This window comes from Bos indicus x Bos taurus, chromosome 16, assembly GCF_003369695.1.
Source record: "Bos indicus x Bos taurus breed Angus x Brahman F1 hybrid chromosome 16, Bos_hybrid_MaternalHap_v2.0, whole genome shotgun sequence".
NCBI lineage: Eukaryota > Metazoa > Chordata > Mammalia > Artiodactyla > Bovidae > Bos > Bos indicus x Bos taurus.
In genome coordinates this window covers 46,742,961-46,763,006 of record NC_040091.1, presented here as the reverse complement: position 1 = coordinate 46,763,006, position 20,046 = coordinate 46,742,961, and the positions used below count along the sequence as shown (strand labels likewise).

General features: G+C 49.0%; 1 protein-coding gene across 6 annotated transcripts in view; it reads right to left on the bottom strand.

Moving 5' to 3' along the window:
* The window catches only part of NPHP4 (nephrocystin 4), a 138,284-nt gene that overhangs the window by 80,475 nt on the left and 37,763 nt on the right, over positions 1–20,046 (bottom strand). For all 6 annotated transcript variants that reach the window (XR_003514948.1, XM_027565081.1, XM_027565077.1 and 3 more), the window contains 3 exons: positions 14,659–14,795; positions 11,517–11,698; positions 10,708–10,834 (listed from right to left, as the gene is read on the bottom strand). Coding sequence is in view for 5 of the 6 variants with exons in the window: in XM_027565081.1 (XP_027420882.1) it covers positions 10,708–10,834; positions 11,517–11,698; positions 14,659–14,795 (446 nt within the window). In the remaining variant the exon portion in view is untranslated. The remainder of the gene's footprint in view (positions 1–10,707; positions 10,835–11,516; positions 11,699–14,658; positions 14,796–20,046) is intronic.

Sequence of the window (20,046 nt, the reverse complement as noted above, 5' to 3'; positions counted from 1 at the left end):
CAGCACACATTTTCTCCAGCACTTTCAGCTCCTCACTGTATGTTCTGTGTATGTAGCTTATATGTAACTTATATGTAACTAGGAAATCACCCAGGCCAAATGTTTCCTGCTGTGCCTTCTTTCACTGTCTCTATCACTGGCCAGATGAAAGGGAGGACAATGCTAGGACACCCCTCCCCAGAAGTAGCCTCCACCTTCAGACAAAGCCATTTTCACAAATATGGTTTCAAGGCTTGAGTCAGTGGTATTTTAAAGAAACCACTTTCATCCATTATTCAAAATGAAGCAAGAATAAAGTGGAACTCAGAGTGGGTCCTGGTCAAGTCCTGACATTCCTGCTCAGCTGGGCAATGAGACTCGTGATCTACCCCCTTAAGGCAGCTCCAGAGACACTGGCTCATTCCCTGGCAGGAGACATATCGGTACCCCCAGGAAGGCCATTTCCTGACCAGAAGCCACCAGGCACATGACAACAGCAGGTAAGACAGGAGCCCGGGAACAGCGCTTTCCACCCCAAGAGCCCAGTGGCATCAAACGAAGTCAGACTGACAGCCCAGACTCAGGGCAGCAGCCATACCCGCCTCCACCCGATTCCCAGCCCCCCTGGGGATGCGGGGCAGAAGCCACCTGCAGGCGGCAGGTGTGAAATGGAACATGGTCGTGAGAAGGCTGGGGCCTGGACCTGGGACCTGAGACCCTTGGCTGCAGTGCTTGCACCTGGACACACCTCTCCTCCAGCAACAAAATACAAAGAAACTGTAGGGACTAAAAAACAGCTGCATGCATGTGCAGTTGGGGCAAATTATAGACAAGATACAAAAAGACCAAACACCCAACTGCCATTTGCAAAACGCCAGGAGCAAAAACAGGGTACTACTCACACCCCTTGCACACACCACCACCAAGGGGTGAGCAAACCACCTAGGCCACTCCTCCAGCCTGACCCCTAGACCTGCTCTGACCCTCACCCCAAAAAGGAACCAGCTCACCCAGTCCTTGGGGAACAAGCAAGAGAAGTTGTTGCTTGTTTTCACCCCCCTGCAACCAGCCAGAACCCCAATAAAGCTTTGCCTGGATTTCCTGTCTGGCCTCTGATCAATTTCTATTGATCAGGAAAGGCCAAGAACCCTGATCAGTACCAAACTCAGCATCTTCCTCCACACCCTGGGGCACTAGGAGAGCAAAGGACTGGATGGTTCCTTACCAAAGCCCTCCATCCCTCTTGACCACCAACCACGTGAGCTAACCCAGCAGCCCTCCAACTCAGGCCGTGGTCACAGGGAAGCAGACAGCCTGCAAGGAGGGGGTCTCAGACTCTCAGAAGGAGTGGAAGCCAAGGCTTGTCTGCAGTGGTCCCCAGGAAAGGGGAGGGTCCCCAAGGAAAGGCGATGGGAATCCTTTGACCTGAGTTGTGTCTGGGACCACGGAGCCCAGGAAGGCTCTAGCAGTGTACCCTGGGCTCCCAACGGACCCTGGATGATTGACTGGACACGAGTGAGTCATGTGTCACTGTCACAGCCAGGACTTGAGTGCACTCAGGCTCAAGGCAGATCGCACATACACACACAAGGACTCTGGGTGGAATCCAACACAGAAGAATTGACGGTCAGCTGGGCGAGACCTCAGCAGAGGCTACGTGCACACAATACGGAACAGGAAGTGCTGGGACTTCCCTGGCGGTTCAGAGGTTGGAACTCCACCCTTCCACTGCCGGGGCTGTGGGCTCGATCCCTGGTCGGGGAACTAAGCAGGGGGGCGGAGAGAACAGGAAGTTCAAGTTTCATCTAAGTTGGTCTTTCCAGACTGCTTCAGATGACAGCCCATCCCATCACATCCTTTGTATCCACATGGGGAACATCCAGAATCAGTGTCTGCTTGTGAATTAACCTCTTTTTCCTGAGGCCCCCTTGTAACTGGACCTCAAACCACCCACTTCAGCCTCTTCTGATCGTTTACTGGAGCTAAACCCATTTCAGACCACGGGTTAGGATTCCGCCGCGTTCTGCACAGTCACAGAGCTGAGCAGGGGTTTGGGTCAATTCAATGAGCAAAAACCCACATCCTGGAAACACAAGCCAAGAACCAGCCAAGTAAGGATCCTAAGCGTGAGTCTGTGTGCCGCACTCCCAGTGTCAAATATGCGCTTCTGGTGTCTGTCAAATATACAGAGGGCACCCGCCCTTCCCGTCCCTCAGCCGGGGGACAGAACAAAACGGCCCTGAGTAACCACAGTGTTACCAGCCAAAAGCTGTGAAAAAAATCCACTGCTTTTCATAAAATAAATGATAGGGGCTTCCCTCGTGGTCTAGTGGCTAAGACGCCATGCTACCACTGCAGGGGGGCCCAGGTTCGATCCCTGGTCAGGGAACTAGATCCCACCTGCCACAACTAAAGTTCTGCAGGCTGCAAAGAAAATCGATAATCCCATGTACTGCAACTTAGACCTGGCGCAGCCAAATAGATAAATAAAGGAGAAAAAGTTTAAAAGCCAAATTAAGGAATACCATCACAATGATATTAAAAATAAAAATACTAAATGTATTCACAAAACTGGCCAGAAAAAAACAAACTATAAGGACTCAGTGATACCTATACTACTTTTGTAAATAGCCATCTCCCCTAAATTCATAAGTTTACTACAGGGTCAAAGTTAAAACATGTGCCCCCGGTTTCATGCTATCTGTGCCAGTCCCTTCTGGCTTAATCTCTCAAAAGCAGCAACCGATCCCCAGCTTCCTACTTTCACGCTTTCTGTTGATTTTCTTGTCCTTGGTCTATATGGTGTTTCTCTGTGTGAAGCAGATGTCAGATAAACAAATAGCCACTTCCCACACTTTGTTTCAACATCTCTAACAAGAAGGGAGGGTCAGTGAGTTATGGCTCAGTCCTTCATTGGGACAACGGCTAGGTGGCAATCCACTGGCCCTTTATTAGTCTGTACTCTCTCCCGACAGGCCAGGGCGATGCCTGAAAACGAGACCCTCCCTAAGCCCAGGCTCCCAACTCCCACCCTCAGCTCAAGGACAAGGCCAGGTGCAGCCAAGCAGGTGGGCAGAGCAAGAGCAGTATTTCATCCGTCAGTGTGACAAACCTCCTCCTGTCTGTGAATCTAGTGGGTGAGATCAGATCTGTTACTTTAAAGTATCTTATTCTGTCAAAGTGGGTTTGACTTCATCCAAATTGTAAAAAAAAAACAAACACACACACACACATTGAATTGCTCCCATTCACATTTTCAGTTACAATAGGAGACAACACACAAAAGGCCAAAGGAATACACTTGGATCACCAGTCAGGTTCGCCATGGAACAGAAGTGCATGCTGACATTCACCAGGCACGGGGCACACAGAACACAGACACTTGACCCCTGGAGATGCTGCAACCCAGGCTCCCCGGAATAGACTGAATGGTGGCCCCCAAAATTCATGTCCACTCCCCAATCCCTGGACTCTGTGACTGTGACCTTATTCAGAGAAAAGGTCCATGCAGAGGTAACTGAGTGCCATGAGATGATGAGACCTAACGATCCAGGGAGGCCCTAAACCCAGTGACAGGTGTTTGTACAAGAGCAGGACAGAGAGAGACCTGAGACAGAAAAACAGAGGGAGACGCACAGATGGAAGGCCACGTGAAGACAGAAGCAGAGGCTGGAGCGATGCAGTCGAAGCCCAGGAATGAAACCTAGGAGAGGCAGGAGGGATGCTCCCTGGAGCCTTTGGAAGGAGCTAGCCCCTCCCGATGTCTCGATTTCAGCCAAATGGAATCAATTCTGGATCCAGGACTGTGAGAGAATAGATGTCTGCTGTTTTAAGCCAAGTCATTCAGGGCAGTCTGTTCAGGCCACCCCAGGAGACTGAGGGAGGGGCTCCCCTTGGCCTCTGTCCCCAGACCAGCTCAGAACTCCCCTCGAGGCAGGTAAACATATCTGGATGTTTCATAAGGTTGACTTTTGTCTAGATCTTCAGTGAGAACTTTTTCCTCCTGGTGGGGCCCCATGTCACCTCCTGAGCCCCCTCCATGCCAACTCTGGGTACTACAGCCCAAAGCCCAGAAACACACTGCAGAGGTGATGGGGCACCCATAGGTGGGGGTTCCCCTGGCCTGAGGCCACCTCCAGAGACAGAATTGGTCCCCCTCAATGGGGGCAGCTACACCAGGGCCCGTGATGAACACAAACAAGAAAAGCAAACTGCGATGTGAGAAGGTGTCCAAACATCCCCAGCAGCAGGCCCATCACAAGATGGGAGGCGGGGGATAAGGGAGCTGAGAGACAGAGAGAGATTTAGGAACCTTGGGACAGATAGAGGAGCCGGGCAGAAGGCAGCCTGGCCCAGGTGGGCACAGGCCCCTTCTGGGGTGTCCACCACATGCCCATGTGACCCTCCGCACAGCTCACAAATGCCAACCCCAGAGGGGTTGCAGCCACCCACAGAGGGTGGGCCCAGGCCTGACCCCGGCAGCACAGACCAAGATGCTTCCATCCGCATGGAGCCAGGCTGGCCCACATGGGCAGCTGGCAGCTCTGGAGTCTCAGGGCTGGGCCACGAGCAACACCTAAGGTTAAGGTGGCTGTTTTCATGTGCTCCTTATAGCACCCTGGGTGCCTGACCACTGAGAACTTCACAAGGTCTGAGACCCTGAAACCCATCCAAGGGGCAGAGTTAGAAAAGAAACGGGCACTTAGGACCAGGGTTTCTGTCCTCCTTCCTGCCAAGGAGCACAAGGCCCCCAGGGCCAGCAGGCAAAGAGAAGGCTCACTGACCACATACCATCAGCCCGAAGTCTTTCCTTCCAGAAATGGATTGATTATACGCCAAAACCTTTTCCCAACTAGACACATAGTGAACTCAGCAGCTGCTGCAGAATAATTTCCTCCCCACACATCCAGGCTGGGAAAGGAAACCCAAGGACGTGTAATTAAAGTCGTTTAATCTGCTCATATACGACACAGTATACGCAGAGTCACTTAAAAGCACAGTAATCACTTGGCAGGCAATATTTTCATTTCCTTCTACGGAGTATAGTAATTACTTTTAAACATACACATGTGCAATGAAAAACAATGGGGTATGGTTTTAAGGAAGTTCTACAACCTAGAATTACTCTGTATGCTGGCTAAAGGACTCGTAACACTCCAGTCCTCTTTGGAAAAAAAGCTATCAACAAAGCTTGAAGGAGCAACAAGGAAACCATCATGAGTGGGGCTGGGAGTGGTGATGTAGATAGGTGGGCAACCTCTTGCCCTTCTGAGTCTGCAGCCCAGAGACCAGCATGTGGCTACCCCAGGGCCTTTGCATTTGCTTCTCCAGAGAACCCTTGCCTGGGTCTGCTTCCCTCCCCGTACCTCCCACTGGGTCCTACAGAGCCAGTGACAATGCGGCTCAGGCTTGGCGACCTGGCACCCCTTCCCATGGGCGTGGCCCCTCTACTCCACGGGGCTGTGACCTCAGTGCAGGGAACTCCACAGCCTGGGATGGAGGTGTAGCAGCTACCCCTGGGAATGAAAGCCAGGCCTAGTTTTTCTATGAAGGGCTCCTAGGGGTCTCAGGAGAAGGCCTGCACTGGGGGAAGAATTGAAGCTGCCCACAGCCTAGAGCACACCACCCCTAGAGCACCAAGAAATTCTGAGCACAGTGAGAGGGGAGTGGACAACACAGAAACACGCAGAGCAGGCGTGGGGGACACAGAGGAGAAGGTCGAGGGGAGCAGCCCCAAGGTCAGCCAGCCAGAGGCCGTGCAGAGCAGGCAAGACCTGAAAGAAGAAGTGGGCCACCTGGACTTAATGCCAAAAGACAGCTGTACCAGTGGGGCCGACTGGAAAAGGGACGCAGGGTCACTCTGCTTATTTCTTACAACTGCATGTGAATCCGTAATGACGTCAAAATAAAGTGTAACTTAACAAACAGTGAGGGGAGTTTCCCCCGTGGTCCAGCGGCTAAGACTCCACACTCCCAGCACAAGGAGGCCCAGGTTCCATCCCTGGTCAGGGAACTAGGTCCCACATGTCACAACTAAAGATCCCACATTTGCAACTAGGACTCGGCACAGCCAAATAAACGAATATTTAAAAACATAAAAAACAGTGAGGTATATGACAAAAGGTATAGAAAGTGCTGGTTAAAAAAAAAAAAAAAAACTGTTTAATGACTATACACAAAAAGAAAACTCTTGGTGTTAAGTTAGAATACATGAGAGAGAAAATTCCACTTAAAACAGCAGCACAAAAATTAAATATCTGTGAATAAACTTAGTAAGAGCTATTCAAGCTGTTTAAAATCTACACTGTAAACCCATATGGGGGCTTCCCAGGCCACACTAGTGGTAAAGAATCTGCCTGCCAATGCACAAGACACAGGTTTGATCCCCAGGTTGGGAAGGTCCCCTAGAGATGGAAATGGCTACCCACTCCAGTATTCGTGCCTGGGAAATCCTATGGACAGAGGAGCCTGGCAGGCTACAGTCCATAGGGTTGCAAAGAGTAAGACACAACTGGGCACAAACAATCCTATTTTAAAATCACCCCCAAAAGACACAAAAACAGAAGTGGACAAGCAGAAAGACTTCCCTTCTTCCCAGTTACAACATCACAACTTCCACAACACGTCAATTCTCTCTAGTTAATTAATAAATTTAATGCACCCCCAAAAACACCAATAAACTCTCTTTATGGAGCTAGACCTGTTGATACTGAGATTCCTCGGGAAAAGCAAATGCAGGCAGAGCTACAGGAGTCATAAAGGGGAGGGGCTGCAGGTTGCTGCACCACCGAGCGGCCACAGCCACAGGGCCCCCACCACTACACTATGCTCCCAGCACAGAACAGACAGAGCGGCCCCGGGCAGAACAGTGGTCTAGGAGCAGGGGAGTGTGTGCATGCTCAGTCCCTCAGTTGTGCCCGACTCTTTGTGACCCCACGGACTACAGCTGCCAGGCTCCTCTGTCCATGAGATTCTCCAGGCAAGAGTAATGGAGTGAGCAGCCATTTCCTCCTCCAAGTGTAAACAGAGATCTCATGTATGACTGAAAGAGGCTAAAATCACTGGGCACAAAGGACTTATAATAAGTAGCATCAACTTACTTGATGCTACAACTGGACGGCCACTGTACAAAGATGAAATTAGACCTATTCCTCACACCACAAAGGCGACCTAAACATAAAAATGGAAACTGTACCCCTACTAGGAGAAGACATGGATGAATTCTTCTACAGGAGTAAGGAAAGGCTTTTTTACTACGACTCAAAATCCAGATGCAAGAGAAGAAGAGACTGATACATTTAACTACATCAAAACATGTTTTAGCATTTACATGATGTCATGGACTGAATGTCTGTGTTCCCCACAAAATCATACTGATGCTGAAGCTCCAGTACTTTGGCCACCTGATGCAAAGAGCCGACTCATTAGAAAAGACCCTGATGCTGGGAAAGACTGATAGTGATAGTGAAGTCGCTCAGTCGTGTCTGACTCTTTGCGACCCCATGAACTATAGCCTACCAGGTTCCTCCATCCATAGGATTTTCCAGGCAAGAGTACTGGACTGGGTTGCCATTTCCTTCTCCAGGGGATCTTCCCGACCCAGGGATCGAACCCAGGTCTCCCGCATTGTAGGCAGACGCTTTACCATCTGAGCCACCAGGGGAAGACTGAAGGCAAGAGTAAAAGAGGGCAGCAGAGAGTGGGATGGTTGGATGGCATCACCGATTCAATGGACATGAATCTGAGCAAACTCCGGGAGATAAGTGAAGGACAGAACAGCCTGGCGTGCTGCTGCAGTCCAGGGGGTCACAGAGTCGGACACGACTTAGCAACTGAACAACAACACTGCTTTTGTTGACACTTGGAATGTCCCCAGAGCTTTTTAAAATGAAAGAAAAGGGAAAAAGGGATTTGCAGGCTGAATGCACCGGAAAACACACTCCATTATGGACTCTGAGGAGAAGCAGGAGCAAGCCGGCAGTGACCCGCCCCCTCCAAGGCCGAGCCCTGACCTTGCAGGAGCCCCCACGGCCACGTCCCCTCTGGGGACACGCCTAGGGGAGGGAACGAGAGCCCAGGCCAGCAGCAGCAGGGCTGTCTTCTCAGCTACATCTAAGTTTGGTCGTGACGGGAATGCCTGAGTCAGCGCTCACCACCGAAATGCTAACCCCGTACTCTCTGCTTCACGCAGCAAGTAATTTGTGCAGAAAATCATTTCAGACGCCAGAACATTTCCTCTCCAGATTACACTGAAGAAAGTACACTTGATGACAGTAAAATGGAATCCAATATTCCATGTTAAGATAAACCTCCACATCAAAAAGAATTGATGAGCTATTACAAGCCACATTCTAAGAGCTCCACGAAGCAACAACGCGTGGCGGACCCACCTGCCAGCCAGTGAGCATTTCAATGAAGAGCTAAAAAATAATAATAATCAAGTGTCAGGTAAGTCGTATCAGTTTCAGCATGTGGACTTTATAATAGCAAGTGGATCATAATTAATATTCTTGAGGAGACACTATCCACATGTAAATGAGTGGCAAGCGACATGGAGACCCCCATGGAGGCACCAGTCCTGCTGCTCCTCCAGGGGTTCCGTCTGCGTCGGGCCCCAGCCCATGCCCAAGACAGCAAGGGTACCCTGCACCTCCCCAGGGTGGGGAAGGGCCTGAAACCCCTCCCTCCTGCTGTAGTCCCACCCTAAGCCCATTCTGCCCACCCCATGCAGACAAGCTTATCTGCACAGAGTTGCATTTTGGCTGAAACTTCTGGAAACAAAGAAAGAAAAGCAGAGCTGGAAACAACAGCTTTGTGAGAACAACGGAGATCACTCGTTCGGCTGCACTCAGAACACCTGCCTCTGGGTCAGCTCACCTGATACACGACAGGGAACAGACATCAGAGGAGACCAGGAACTAACATGGCAGCTGTGCCAACACCCCATTCTCCTTCTGAAGGCCCCCCAGAATCACCCTCTGTCCCCTGTTTTTCCATCAGCTGCACAGTGATGCAAGCAGACTGACCACCACAGAAGGCATCTTGTGGCCTTTTTTATTCTTAATTTGCTTGTTAAATGATCTTTTCTTTTTCAGTAGAGCTACCACACATTTCCCTGGTGGCTCAGATAGTAAAGAATCTGCCTGCAATGCAGGAGAGCCGAGTTCAATCTCTGAACTCGGTCAGAGAGATACCCTGGAGAAGGGAACGGCTACCCACTCTAGTATTCTTGCCTGGAGAATCCCATGGACAGAGGAGCCTGGTGGGCTGCAGTCCTTGGGGGTCGCAAAAAGTTGGACACAACTGAGCGACTAACACTACTACCACTACCATACGACCCTGCATTCCACTCCTGGGCATACACCCAGAGAAAAACAGTCCAAAAGGACATATGCACACCAGTGTTCTTTGAGGGACTATTTACAATAGCCAAGACAAGGACGCAGCATAAACGTCCATTGGCAGAGGAATGGATAAAGAAGATGTGGTACATATATACAATGGAATACTCAGTTCAGTTCAGCTCAGTTCAGTGGCTCAGTCGTGTCCGACTCTTTGCGACCCCATGAATCGCAGCACCCCAGGCCTCCCTGTCCATCACCAACTCCCGGAGTTCACTCAGACTCACGTCCATCGAATCGGTGACGCCATCCAGCCATCTCATCCTCTGTCGTCCCCTTTTCCTCCTCCCCCCAATCCCTCCCAGCATCAGAGTCTTTTCCAATGGAATACTACTCATCCATAAAAAGACTGAAATAATACCACTAGTAGCCACACGGATGGACCTAGAGATTGTCATACTAGAGTGAAGTAAGTTAGAGAAGGAAAAGATAAATATCATATGACATCCCTTATATGTGGAATCTAAAAAGAAATGATACAAATGAACTTAATTACAAAACAGAAACAGACTCAGAGGATGAACTTATGGTTGCCAGAGGGGAAGAATGGAGGGAAGAGTTAGGGAGCTTGGGATGGATACGTACACACTGCTATATTTAAAATGGAAAACCAACAAGGACCTACTGTATAGCACAGGGAACTTTGCTCAGTGTTACGTGGCAGGCTGGATGGAGGGGAGTTTGGGGGAGAACGGATACATGTATGTGTATGGTTGAGTCCCTTCAATGTCCAACTGGAGTTATCACAACCTGGTTAATCAACTATACTCCAATGTCAAAGTTTTAAAAGATTTTTTAAATAAATAAATAATGATATTTGCTTTTTCAAACAAAAACCTGAATCTTAAGAATAGCATGGTTTGGATTTTCCAAAAAATCTGTATCAATGATGTAAATGATGTCTCTTTGCAACCTTTTCTCCAACTGAATCCTATAAATTCTTGCTCTTGGTTCTGAGACAGGCACGTACAAAGTCCACTCAAAGAAAATATCCATCTCTTGTGCAGATTCAAGCTTTGCTACACTTCGTACCATTTGAAAAATGCCCTAAAATGGCCTCATTTTTCAAAATAATTATTGATTTAATAATTAGAATTAATGCTATCATGAAGCCTGCTGCCTTCTGAAGTATTCACACCATCTGCCAGCAGAACATACTGTTTCCATACAGAGCTATCACCAGAAAGAAGTGATTTCTAGTCACATTCCATGCTTGTTATCCATACCGTTAATAATAATTACACTGCTGTTAACCAAAAGAACATTAATGGTAACTATGCTTATCCTCCGTGCATGCATCGCTGGGTGGGAACCCAGTGGTTCTTACATTGCTGTCTGCCCCCGAGGGGCTGTTAAACACGTACTCCAGCTGGAAGACAATGGCGAACGCGGGGTGACGGACCATCTCAGGGAGTCGGAGACGGCTTCTCAAGACCAGCGCCTGGTTTCCAGAGCTGGGCCGAGAACATAGAGAAGGGGTGAGTCAGGCAGTGGCTCCCACTGCCCGGCACCCAACACCCCTCATTAGCTCGGGCCCTGGGGCCCCTGGTGTTGCTGCTGCAAGAGTCCTCCTGAGCAGTGTCCCTGTGCTCTTCTGGGCGTTTGGCCACCAAGGTAATGTCCCAAACCAGAGCGTGTTGTAGATGCCGCAATCAATACTTAGCCAAACTGCCAGCACTGGGGATGGGAGGACGGAGAGTCTCCAGGGAAGTGCCCCCTCCAAGGCCGGCTTCTGCCCAGCCTCACGTGTGGCACCCCTGGGAGATGTCTCTGATGGTGATCTGAGGAGCCCAGGACTGAATCTAGTGGCAGAACTTCCTGCCCTCTGGTTCCCTGTCACGTGAGGGTCACAGGAACTTCTGGAGGGAACCATGTGGGGGCTCCACAGCTGGAAGCATCTGTAACACTAACCCCAAAACCATCAAGGCACAAAAACAGGATCTTTCCAACTGCAGGATGCTGAGGTCTGCTGTGATGCTGTGACGGAGTAGGAAGCAGCACCGGGGAAGGACCCAGGTGGGAGAGCGCATCCCTCACGTGGAAGAGTGATGGCCTTTCACTCTGATCCCTGGTTGGGTGCCCACCCCCGACGCTCAACTCCACAGGGGGCTGGACCTGGGGCCTCAGGGGAGATACCTGGCCTTGGAAGAGGAGCCGACCTTCCGGCTGAAGCTGGCAGAGCGTGTCAAGGCCACCTCCAGCTCGGGCACCAGCACGAGGACCTGCGGCCGCTGCACGAAGCCCAACCCATTGTGCACGCCCACGCACAGGCGCCGCTCCAGGATCTCCAGGGTGCCGACGTCCAGCGGGCTGCCCGCCTAGGAAGAGCACAGAGTGAGGCCGGCGCAGAGCAGGGGCGGGAGCTTGCCAGGAAAGCCCCCAGCGGAGAGGCCGCCAGGGAGACAAAACCAGAGGTGTCAGGCCTTCCAGACCAGATGGAGCTTAGTGAAAATATGATAGTGTTAGCTGCTCAGTCGTGTCCAACTCTTCGCAATCCCACGGACTGCAGCCCAACAGGCTCCTCTGTCCATGGGATTTCCCAGGCAAGAATACTGGAGTGGGTTGCCATTCCTTTCTCCAGGGGATCTTCCCAATCCAGGGATCAAACCTGGGTCACCTGCGTTGCAGGTGGATCCTTCACCATCTGAGCCACCAGGGAAGCCCACCCAAGGAGCTTAGTAAAGCACTATCCAATCAGGGTGGGTTGGCCTTCGGGCACTTTCTTGGTACTTTGGGGGTTCCTCAAATAGCATCACCTTGTACAGGAATCACCCCCTAGATTCCCAAATCAGCTAACTCTCACTTTCCAAGGCTGCGCTATGATTCTCAAGGTGCAGCAAACTAGCAACAAGGGGACCCGGCTCCTCCAACAGAATCCGGAGCTCTGGGGTGTACGGGCCCCCAGAGTCAAGGGCAGGCAATGATGGAGGTGCCTAGAGGCTGAACACAGAGAGTGTCAACACCTCTGCCCTCCGCCGACTCAGACACCTGAGACTTGGGGTGGATGGGGCAGCAGTAATCATAACCCAATAAAAATGGAATCTGCCCCAAAGTGATCTCTGGATATTAAAGTGTTTCATCTTAACAAAAAATGTACAGGCATGCTAAAAAATGGGCAAGGATATTCCTCCAGGCTATTATTGTTTATTAAATTATGGGATTGGTGCAAAATGATCCCTGAATTTTTGAGTTTTCTTCATTGCTCATTAATCATGCTGAACTGACCTAAATGCAGCCCATTAGTCTTTGAGTAATGAGAATAAAACGGGGGCAGAAACAGTATCTTCCGACTGAATGGGAACAAAAATACAAAGAGAGTAGAAATATGTAATAAAGTGATCTTTATGGGAACATATAAAATTCAACAATGATACCCTTAAACATCTCAGTAGTCACAGACAATCTACTCTGAGCAATGGGAAAACAGCAGGAACTACACCAATAAAAAGTTTGCAGTTGTTTCAATTCTCTGCTTAGCATTTCTGTTTCTTGTGGGACTATGTTACATGGAGCTACATTTTCAAGAATGGGTTGTTGTTGTTCAGTTGCTAAGTCATGTCTGACTCTTTGTGACCCCATGGACTACAGCATGCCAGGCTTCCTTGCCCTTCACCATCTCCTGGCATTTGCTTAAATTCATGTCCATTGAGTTGGTGATGCCATCCAACCATCTCATCCTCTATCTCCCCCTTCTTCTCCTGCCTTCAATCTTTCCCAGCATCAGGGTCTTTTCCAATGAGTTGGCTCTTCACATCAGGTGGCCAAAATATTAGAGTAGTGTGGGTAGACAGCAGGAAAAAAAGAGTCCATATTTTAAAATATTCCACCTTATTCATACATGAACACATATTTGTGTGTGCATGCAATTAATCATTTGCAAGCTTCATAATTTGCTAACTTCAGGATGGGCACCAGGTGACTGAATCATTCATTCTCACAAATAACAACTCAATGGACATGAATGTGAACAAACTCCAGGAGATGCTGAAGGACAGGGGAGCCTAGCATGCTGCAGTCCATGGGGTCGCAGAGTCAGACACAACTTAGTGACTAAACAACATGCCAACTGCTGGGGCACATCAGGTGCAGCGCTGTGCAGTGTCCTCCTGGTGCAAATACTCCAGACAGGGACTGGCATCCCCCAGTTAACAGGCAAAGGGTACCAGGTCCTCTCCACAGCCAAGCACCCAGAGAAACAAAGCAGAGTGACGCTCCAGAGAGCTCGCTGGGCAGGGGGATGGGGGCGCTGCCCGCAGCTCTGGCAGGGCGGCTGGGCAGGATGGCAGATCTGAGACTGAAGCCTGAGAGGGGTTGTGCCAAGGATCCAGATAAGGAATATGCAGGAAAGTGGGCCATGTGTACAAGGGCCCATGTAGGGACCAGGTGTCATGCAGGCAGGCAGACCTGGGCAGTGCCTGGGGGAGTGCCCCTCCCAGAAAACCACTTCAGTGAACCAAAGTGGTTGCAATTTATAGTCATCTCCTTGGAAATATCTTCATATACTCTGAAAATGTCCCTTGTAAATGTAGACTATTTTACAGGTTTCCCTAAGCTCGTTTGGTGATTTAATTTACTTTTAAATGAAGACTGATTAAGAAACATTAGGTCTTCCCTGGTTGCTCAGACAGTAGAGTCCACCTGCAATGCAGGAGACCCAGGTTCAATCCCTGAGTTGGGAAGATCCCCTGGAGGAGAGCATGGCAATCGACTCCAATATTCTGGCCTGGAGAATCCCATGGAAAGAGGAGCCTGGTGGGCTACAGTCCATGGGACTGCATAGAGTTGTACAGGACTGAGCAACTGACACACAGATAAGATACATTAATGTGTGTGTGTGTGTGTGTGTTAGTCGCTCAGTTGTGTCCGACTCTTTGTGACTCTACAGACTGTAGCCCGCCAGGCTCATCTGTCCATGGGATTTCCCAGGCAAGAATATTAGAGTGGGTTGCCGTTTCCTACTCCAGGGGATCTTCCTGACCCAGGGATCAAACTCACATCTTCTGCACGGGCAGGTTAATTCTTTACCACTGCACCACAAGGGAAGCCCCTAAGATACGTCAAAATGAATGTTAATTAATGTCTCCGGTTAACAGCACTCTCTCAGCAGTGAAGCTGACAATGGGCTAGTGGCCCTCTTTAGGCACAAGGAGACAAGAAGACAGAAACAGGGGCATCACTGTGACCGCCCACATCGGGGGCTCAGGAGGCCGGCATCTCCCAGTCTGCCTGCTGTTCCCTCCTCACTGTTCAGACTAAACTCCCCAACCCTGGACTGTACCTCCCGGAAGCAATCGCTGATCACGAGTTCCAGAAGCTCCTCCTCGAACTTCTCCAGCGAGGGATACAGCGTGAAGAACAGATCATCCAGGTAGCACGTCAGAGGCTTCTGCAGGCGGGGCTTCCGGAGGGCATCTCCTGGACACGAGAGGCTCAGATGGATGACCCGTGGAAACACAACCGCCGGAGGGCCCTTTCACCCACAGGGCTTCAGGCCAAGGGCTGAGCACTGAGAAGAAGGCGTAGGCATCGCTTGGACGGACTCAGAGCCGGAGCCCCTGTCAGCCCAAGCCCAGATACTAAACAGATCAAATGACTGCAAATTTCATTTGGTCCAAATTCCTCCCCAAACGTCCTCCAGGAACAAATTTCCTAACTCAGCTATCTAGGGCACACAGGCTGCCAGAGGCAGGGTGACATCTGTTCCCTTCCCCATGGCTTCCTGTTCAGCGAGAGCACAGCCAACTGTGTCATTTCTCATTTCCTTATACCCTGAACTATGGGCTTCCCCAATGGCTCAGCAATAAAGAATCCACCTGCAATGCAGGAGATGCAAGAGACGCGGATTCGATCCCTGGGTGGGAAAGATCCCCTTGGAGGAGGAAATGGCAACCCGCTCCAATATTCTTCCCTGGGAAATCCCATGGACAGAGGAGCCTGGCAGGCTACAGTCAGAAACGACCGAGCAACTCAATGACAGAAACGACACCCTGAACCATGTCGAAACACTCAGACACACGTGTGACCATGGAGCCACGATAAGCAGAAACAAAGGCTGGGCTGCGAAGATGAGAGGGAAGTCCCATCCCTATCAAGAAGCACAGAGACCATGAGCTCCATGAGGGTGAGGACAGAAAGGGAGGCTGGCCCGTGGCATTCAGCCCAGCGCCCACGCCGAGCAGGTGAGTGGAAACCCAGCCTCGAGAGCGGAGCATCACACCTGTTTGGAGAGGCTTCTCCACAGGCCCTGGAACAAAGACCACCACCAGTAAGAAGAAGGCAAAGCCAGTCCCCACAAACACACCCCCAGGGGGCGTCTGCCCCTCTACATCCCCATCTGTGTCATCACTCTGGTTTGGTCTTCTCTGACTCTTCCTAAACTTTTATGATTATTTAAATATTGAGGTACACGGTCTTAGATTTTTAAAAGCCCAATTCCAAAGCTTAAAAAAAACATTGATGTGAGACGCAGTGACGATCAAACTATGCCAGAAAGAACACTATCTTACTGGAAGGTTATCAGTCAGTGCAGCTGAGAGGCAGTTGTCTCTGTAACTTAAAGTGCATCAAGAGCCTTAAAAACATACCTATCCATAACCAACAAGGACCTACTGCAGAGCACAGGAAACTCTGCTCAATGCCACGTGTGGCATTGAATGGAGGGGGTGTGGGAGAACATGGATATGTGTGTGCGTGTGGCTGAGTCCCTTCACTGTTCACTGAAACTGCCACAGCATGGCTAATCGGCTATATCTCAACACAAATCAAAAAACTTAACCTTTGAAAAAGAAATCCATATCCACCTTCTGCCCCAGCGATGCCATTTTTGAATCTATTTAGCAAAATAATCAAGAGTTAAGAGATCAGTCACTCAGTCGTGTCTGACTCTAAATAATCAAAGATGGAAGCAAAGCTTTATTTGCAAGAATACTCATTAGAACATTATTTATAACAGACAAAAGTAAGAAACCACCAGATGTTCAAGAATATGAGAATGTTAAATAATCTCTTGCTCATCCATATAAAATGAGAAAAAAATCATATTGTCAGAGATTATTTAAAAGGAAATCAAAAAACAAAAAAAGAAAGAAGGAAATAAAAACAAACAAAAAAGAATATTTAATAATCAAAAATAATCATGACATTGTAGGTGAAAAGAACAACATATAACAACATATAAAACTGCATATTATTAGTCCATTTGATGACAAGATTACTTAAAATATATGCATTTTGAGACATCACTTTGCCGACAAAGGTCTAAAAGCTATGGTTTTTTCAGTAGTCATGTATGAATGTGAGAGTTGGACCATAAAGAAAGCTGAGCGCCAAAGAATTGATGCATTTGAACTATGGTATTGGAGAAGACTCTTGAGAGTCCTTTGGACTGCAAGGAGATCAAACCAGGAAATCGATCAGTCCAGAATATTCACTGGAAGGACTGATGCTGAAGCTGAAGCTACAATACTTTGACCACCCGACGTGATGAACTTACTCACTGGAAAAGACCTTGATGCTGGGAAAGACTGAAGACAGAAGGAGAAGGGAATGGCAGAGGATGAGATGGTTGTATGGCATCACCAACAGAAGGGGATGACAGAGGATGAGATGGTTGGATGGCATCACTGACTCGATGAACATGAGTTTGAGCAAGGTCTGGGAGTTGGTCACTGACAGGGAAGCCTGGTGTGCTGTAGTCCATGGGGTCACAAGGAGTCAGACACAACTGAGTGATTGAACTGAACTGATACATTTGCATATATACACATTTATCTTTTTTCTTGGAGTAGTACTCTGTTTTTGTTTGGTTTTTTTTAACTGAAGTATAATTGATTTTCAGTGTTTTCAGAGTAATTCACTGTGATTCAATACATATATCTGAATCACAGAAAGGTGATTCAGATATATATATTCTTTTTCGGATTCTTTTCCATTATACATTATCTCAAGATATTGAAGTTTCCTAGTCTGCATAGTAGGTCCTTGTTGTTTATCTATTTTATATATAGTAGTGTGTATTTTTTGATCCCAAATTCCCAATTTATCCTCCCCCAGCTTTCCCCTCTGCTAACCATAAGTCTGTTTTCTATGTCTGTGAGTCTATTTCTGTTTTGTAAACAAGTTCATTTGTATCATTTTGTTTGATTTCACATATAAGAAAAGTCACATGACATTCGTCTTTCTCTGATCTACGTCACTTGGTGTGATCATCTCTAGGTCCATCCATGTTGCTGCAAATGGCATTATTTCCTCCTTTTTATGGCTGAGTAATATCCCATTGTATTTTTTATACCATGTCTTCTTTATCCATTCATCTCTTGATGGACATTTAGCTTACTTCCATGTCTTGGCTATTGTAAATAGTGCTGCAATGAACACTGGGGTGATGTATCCTTTCCAACTAGAGTTTTCGTGTTTTCCAGACATACGCCCAGGAGTGGGATTTCCAGATCATGTGGCAACTCTATTTTTAGTTTTCTGAGGAACCTCCATACTGTTTTCCACAGTGGCCGCATTAATTTACGTTCTCACCAACAGTATAAGAGGGCTCCCTTTTCTCATATCTTCTCCAGCATTTATCATTTGTACTTTTTGATGGTGGCCTATACATGTACATCTGTAGACAGTAATCATATATTACTTTATTCCCCTTTTTATGGTTTTCTATACCTTTCCCATCACAAATACACACTAAGGTTTGATACTTCTGAGAAAGTTTATGTACTCCTTTCATCATATTTTTAAGTGTTTAAAGCAGGTCAGTTGATGAATCAGACCCAATTTAAAAGTACAGCTATCCTTATTCACAGTAGACAAAAGGTGGAAACACCCAATGCCCATCAGGAAGTGAAAGAAAGACAAACAAACTGTGGTCCATCCACACAACACAGTATCATCCTTCCCTGGTGGCTCAGGAGGCAAAGAATCCACCTGAAATGCAGGACACCCAGGTTCAATCCCTGGGTGGGAAGATCTCCTGGAGAAGGGAGTGACAGCCCACTCCAGTATTCTTGCCTGGAGAATCCCATGGACAGAGGAGCCTGGCGGGCCACAGGCCATAGGGTTGCAGAGAGTTGGACATGACTGAGCGACTCACACTTTCACTTTCACTTTAGAAGAGGAAGGAGACGCTGACGTATGTTACAACATGGATGAAACTTGATGACATTATGCTGAGTGAGATGAGCCAGTCACAAAAAGACAAGTACTGCGTAATTCCATTTATATGAGGTGCCCAAAGTCATCAAATTCCAAGACAGAACGTAGAATGGGGGCTGCCAGGGGCTGGGGCAGGGGTGGGGAGTTAGCATGTCTGCAGAGTCTAGTTCTGCAAGATGAGAGCGTTCTGGAGACGCGGGGTTGCTCAACGATGTGAATGTGCTTAATGCTTCTGAACCACGTGTTGAAAAATAGTTAGAAAAACACATTTTATGACATGTGTATTTTACCATGATGTTAAAAAACATGCAGAAATATACAAAGTGCAACCTTTCATAAAATGGTCAAGTGAGTGTCCGAAGCACATCCTGAGGTGGGAGCCTCAGTCAGAGACAGAAGGAGAGAGAGGGGGCCCAGAGGGGAGGCGGGCATGGGAAAGGGACCCCTCTCCCAGCAATAGGCAGGAACTCAAGGTGCCTCCACCCATAGGAAGCACATGAATCATCTATGCAGGATTTCAGGGAACACAGCAGAAAATGGCCAGGCAGCGGGTCCCTCTGGGAGCTGAGTGGGGGAAGGGGTAATGCTGGCAGGACCAGAGCATCAGGAGGTGAGGGTGCAGAGAGGGAGCAGAGGGAAGGGGGGACACATAAAAGAAGCCTGTCACCCCCTTATTTTTGCAGACTGCATATCATTCACATTCTGCAAGTTAATTCATGTGTCTACATCATAGGGTAGGACACATTCCCCTCCAGTGATTTCAGCGTTTTTAACACACAACCGCTGTCTTCTTCTGTGACCTTGATCCACAGGACCCTGTCGCTGGCGTGTGCTCGCTGCTTTAGAGCCCAGACAGCTCATATGCTGGTTACCAAACAACCCCTCAGCTCTTGATCACAATTAAACTCTTGACCAAAAGAGGTGTTCATGGTCAAGTGGCCCAGGGCTCCGTGGGCAGTCACAGAAGGGGGGAGGGGCTCCAGGTAAGGTGGCCACGACCTCCACCCCAGAGGGAGATGGCAGTGATCTCTGAGCTCCCTGTGCTCCTGCGAGACCCCCACCTTCCCCCCCACCCCACACTCGGAGCCGCCCCGTGCTCTCAGCCTTAACGCCAGTGAGACCATACCATCCTGCCTCCCACCTGGGCTTCCATCACTCAGTCCAGGGAGCCAGAACCCCCAGACACACCCCAACCTCTGGTGCAGAGAGCATCCTGGGGGCACCCACTGAATCCACGGAAGGAGGACATACAGACTACAACTGGCATCCTCTCCCTAACAATCCGTGCCGAGCAGCAAAATCACCCAACCCCAAAGATACACCCCAGCAGGTTACCAGCTCATGCCCCCCAACACCAAGTCTTGTTTCCATGGAAGCATGAATGGGAAACAAGTGCCCTTCCCTGAGGGCTGCTCCCTCAAAGGGTCTGCGGGGCCCCCAAGCCAGAGGTCACTCCCTGGTCAACAAGCACTGGGACAGTGACAACAGCCACCAGCCAGCACTCCCCTCC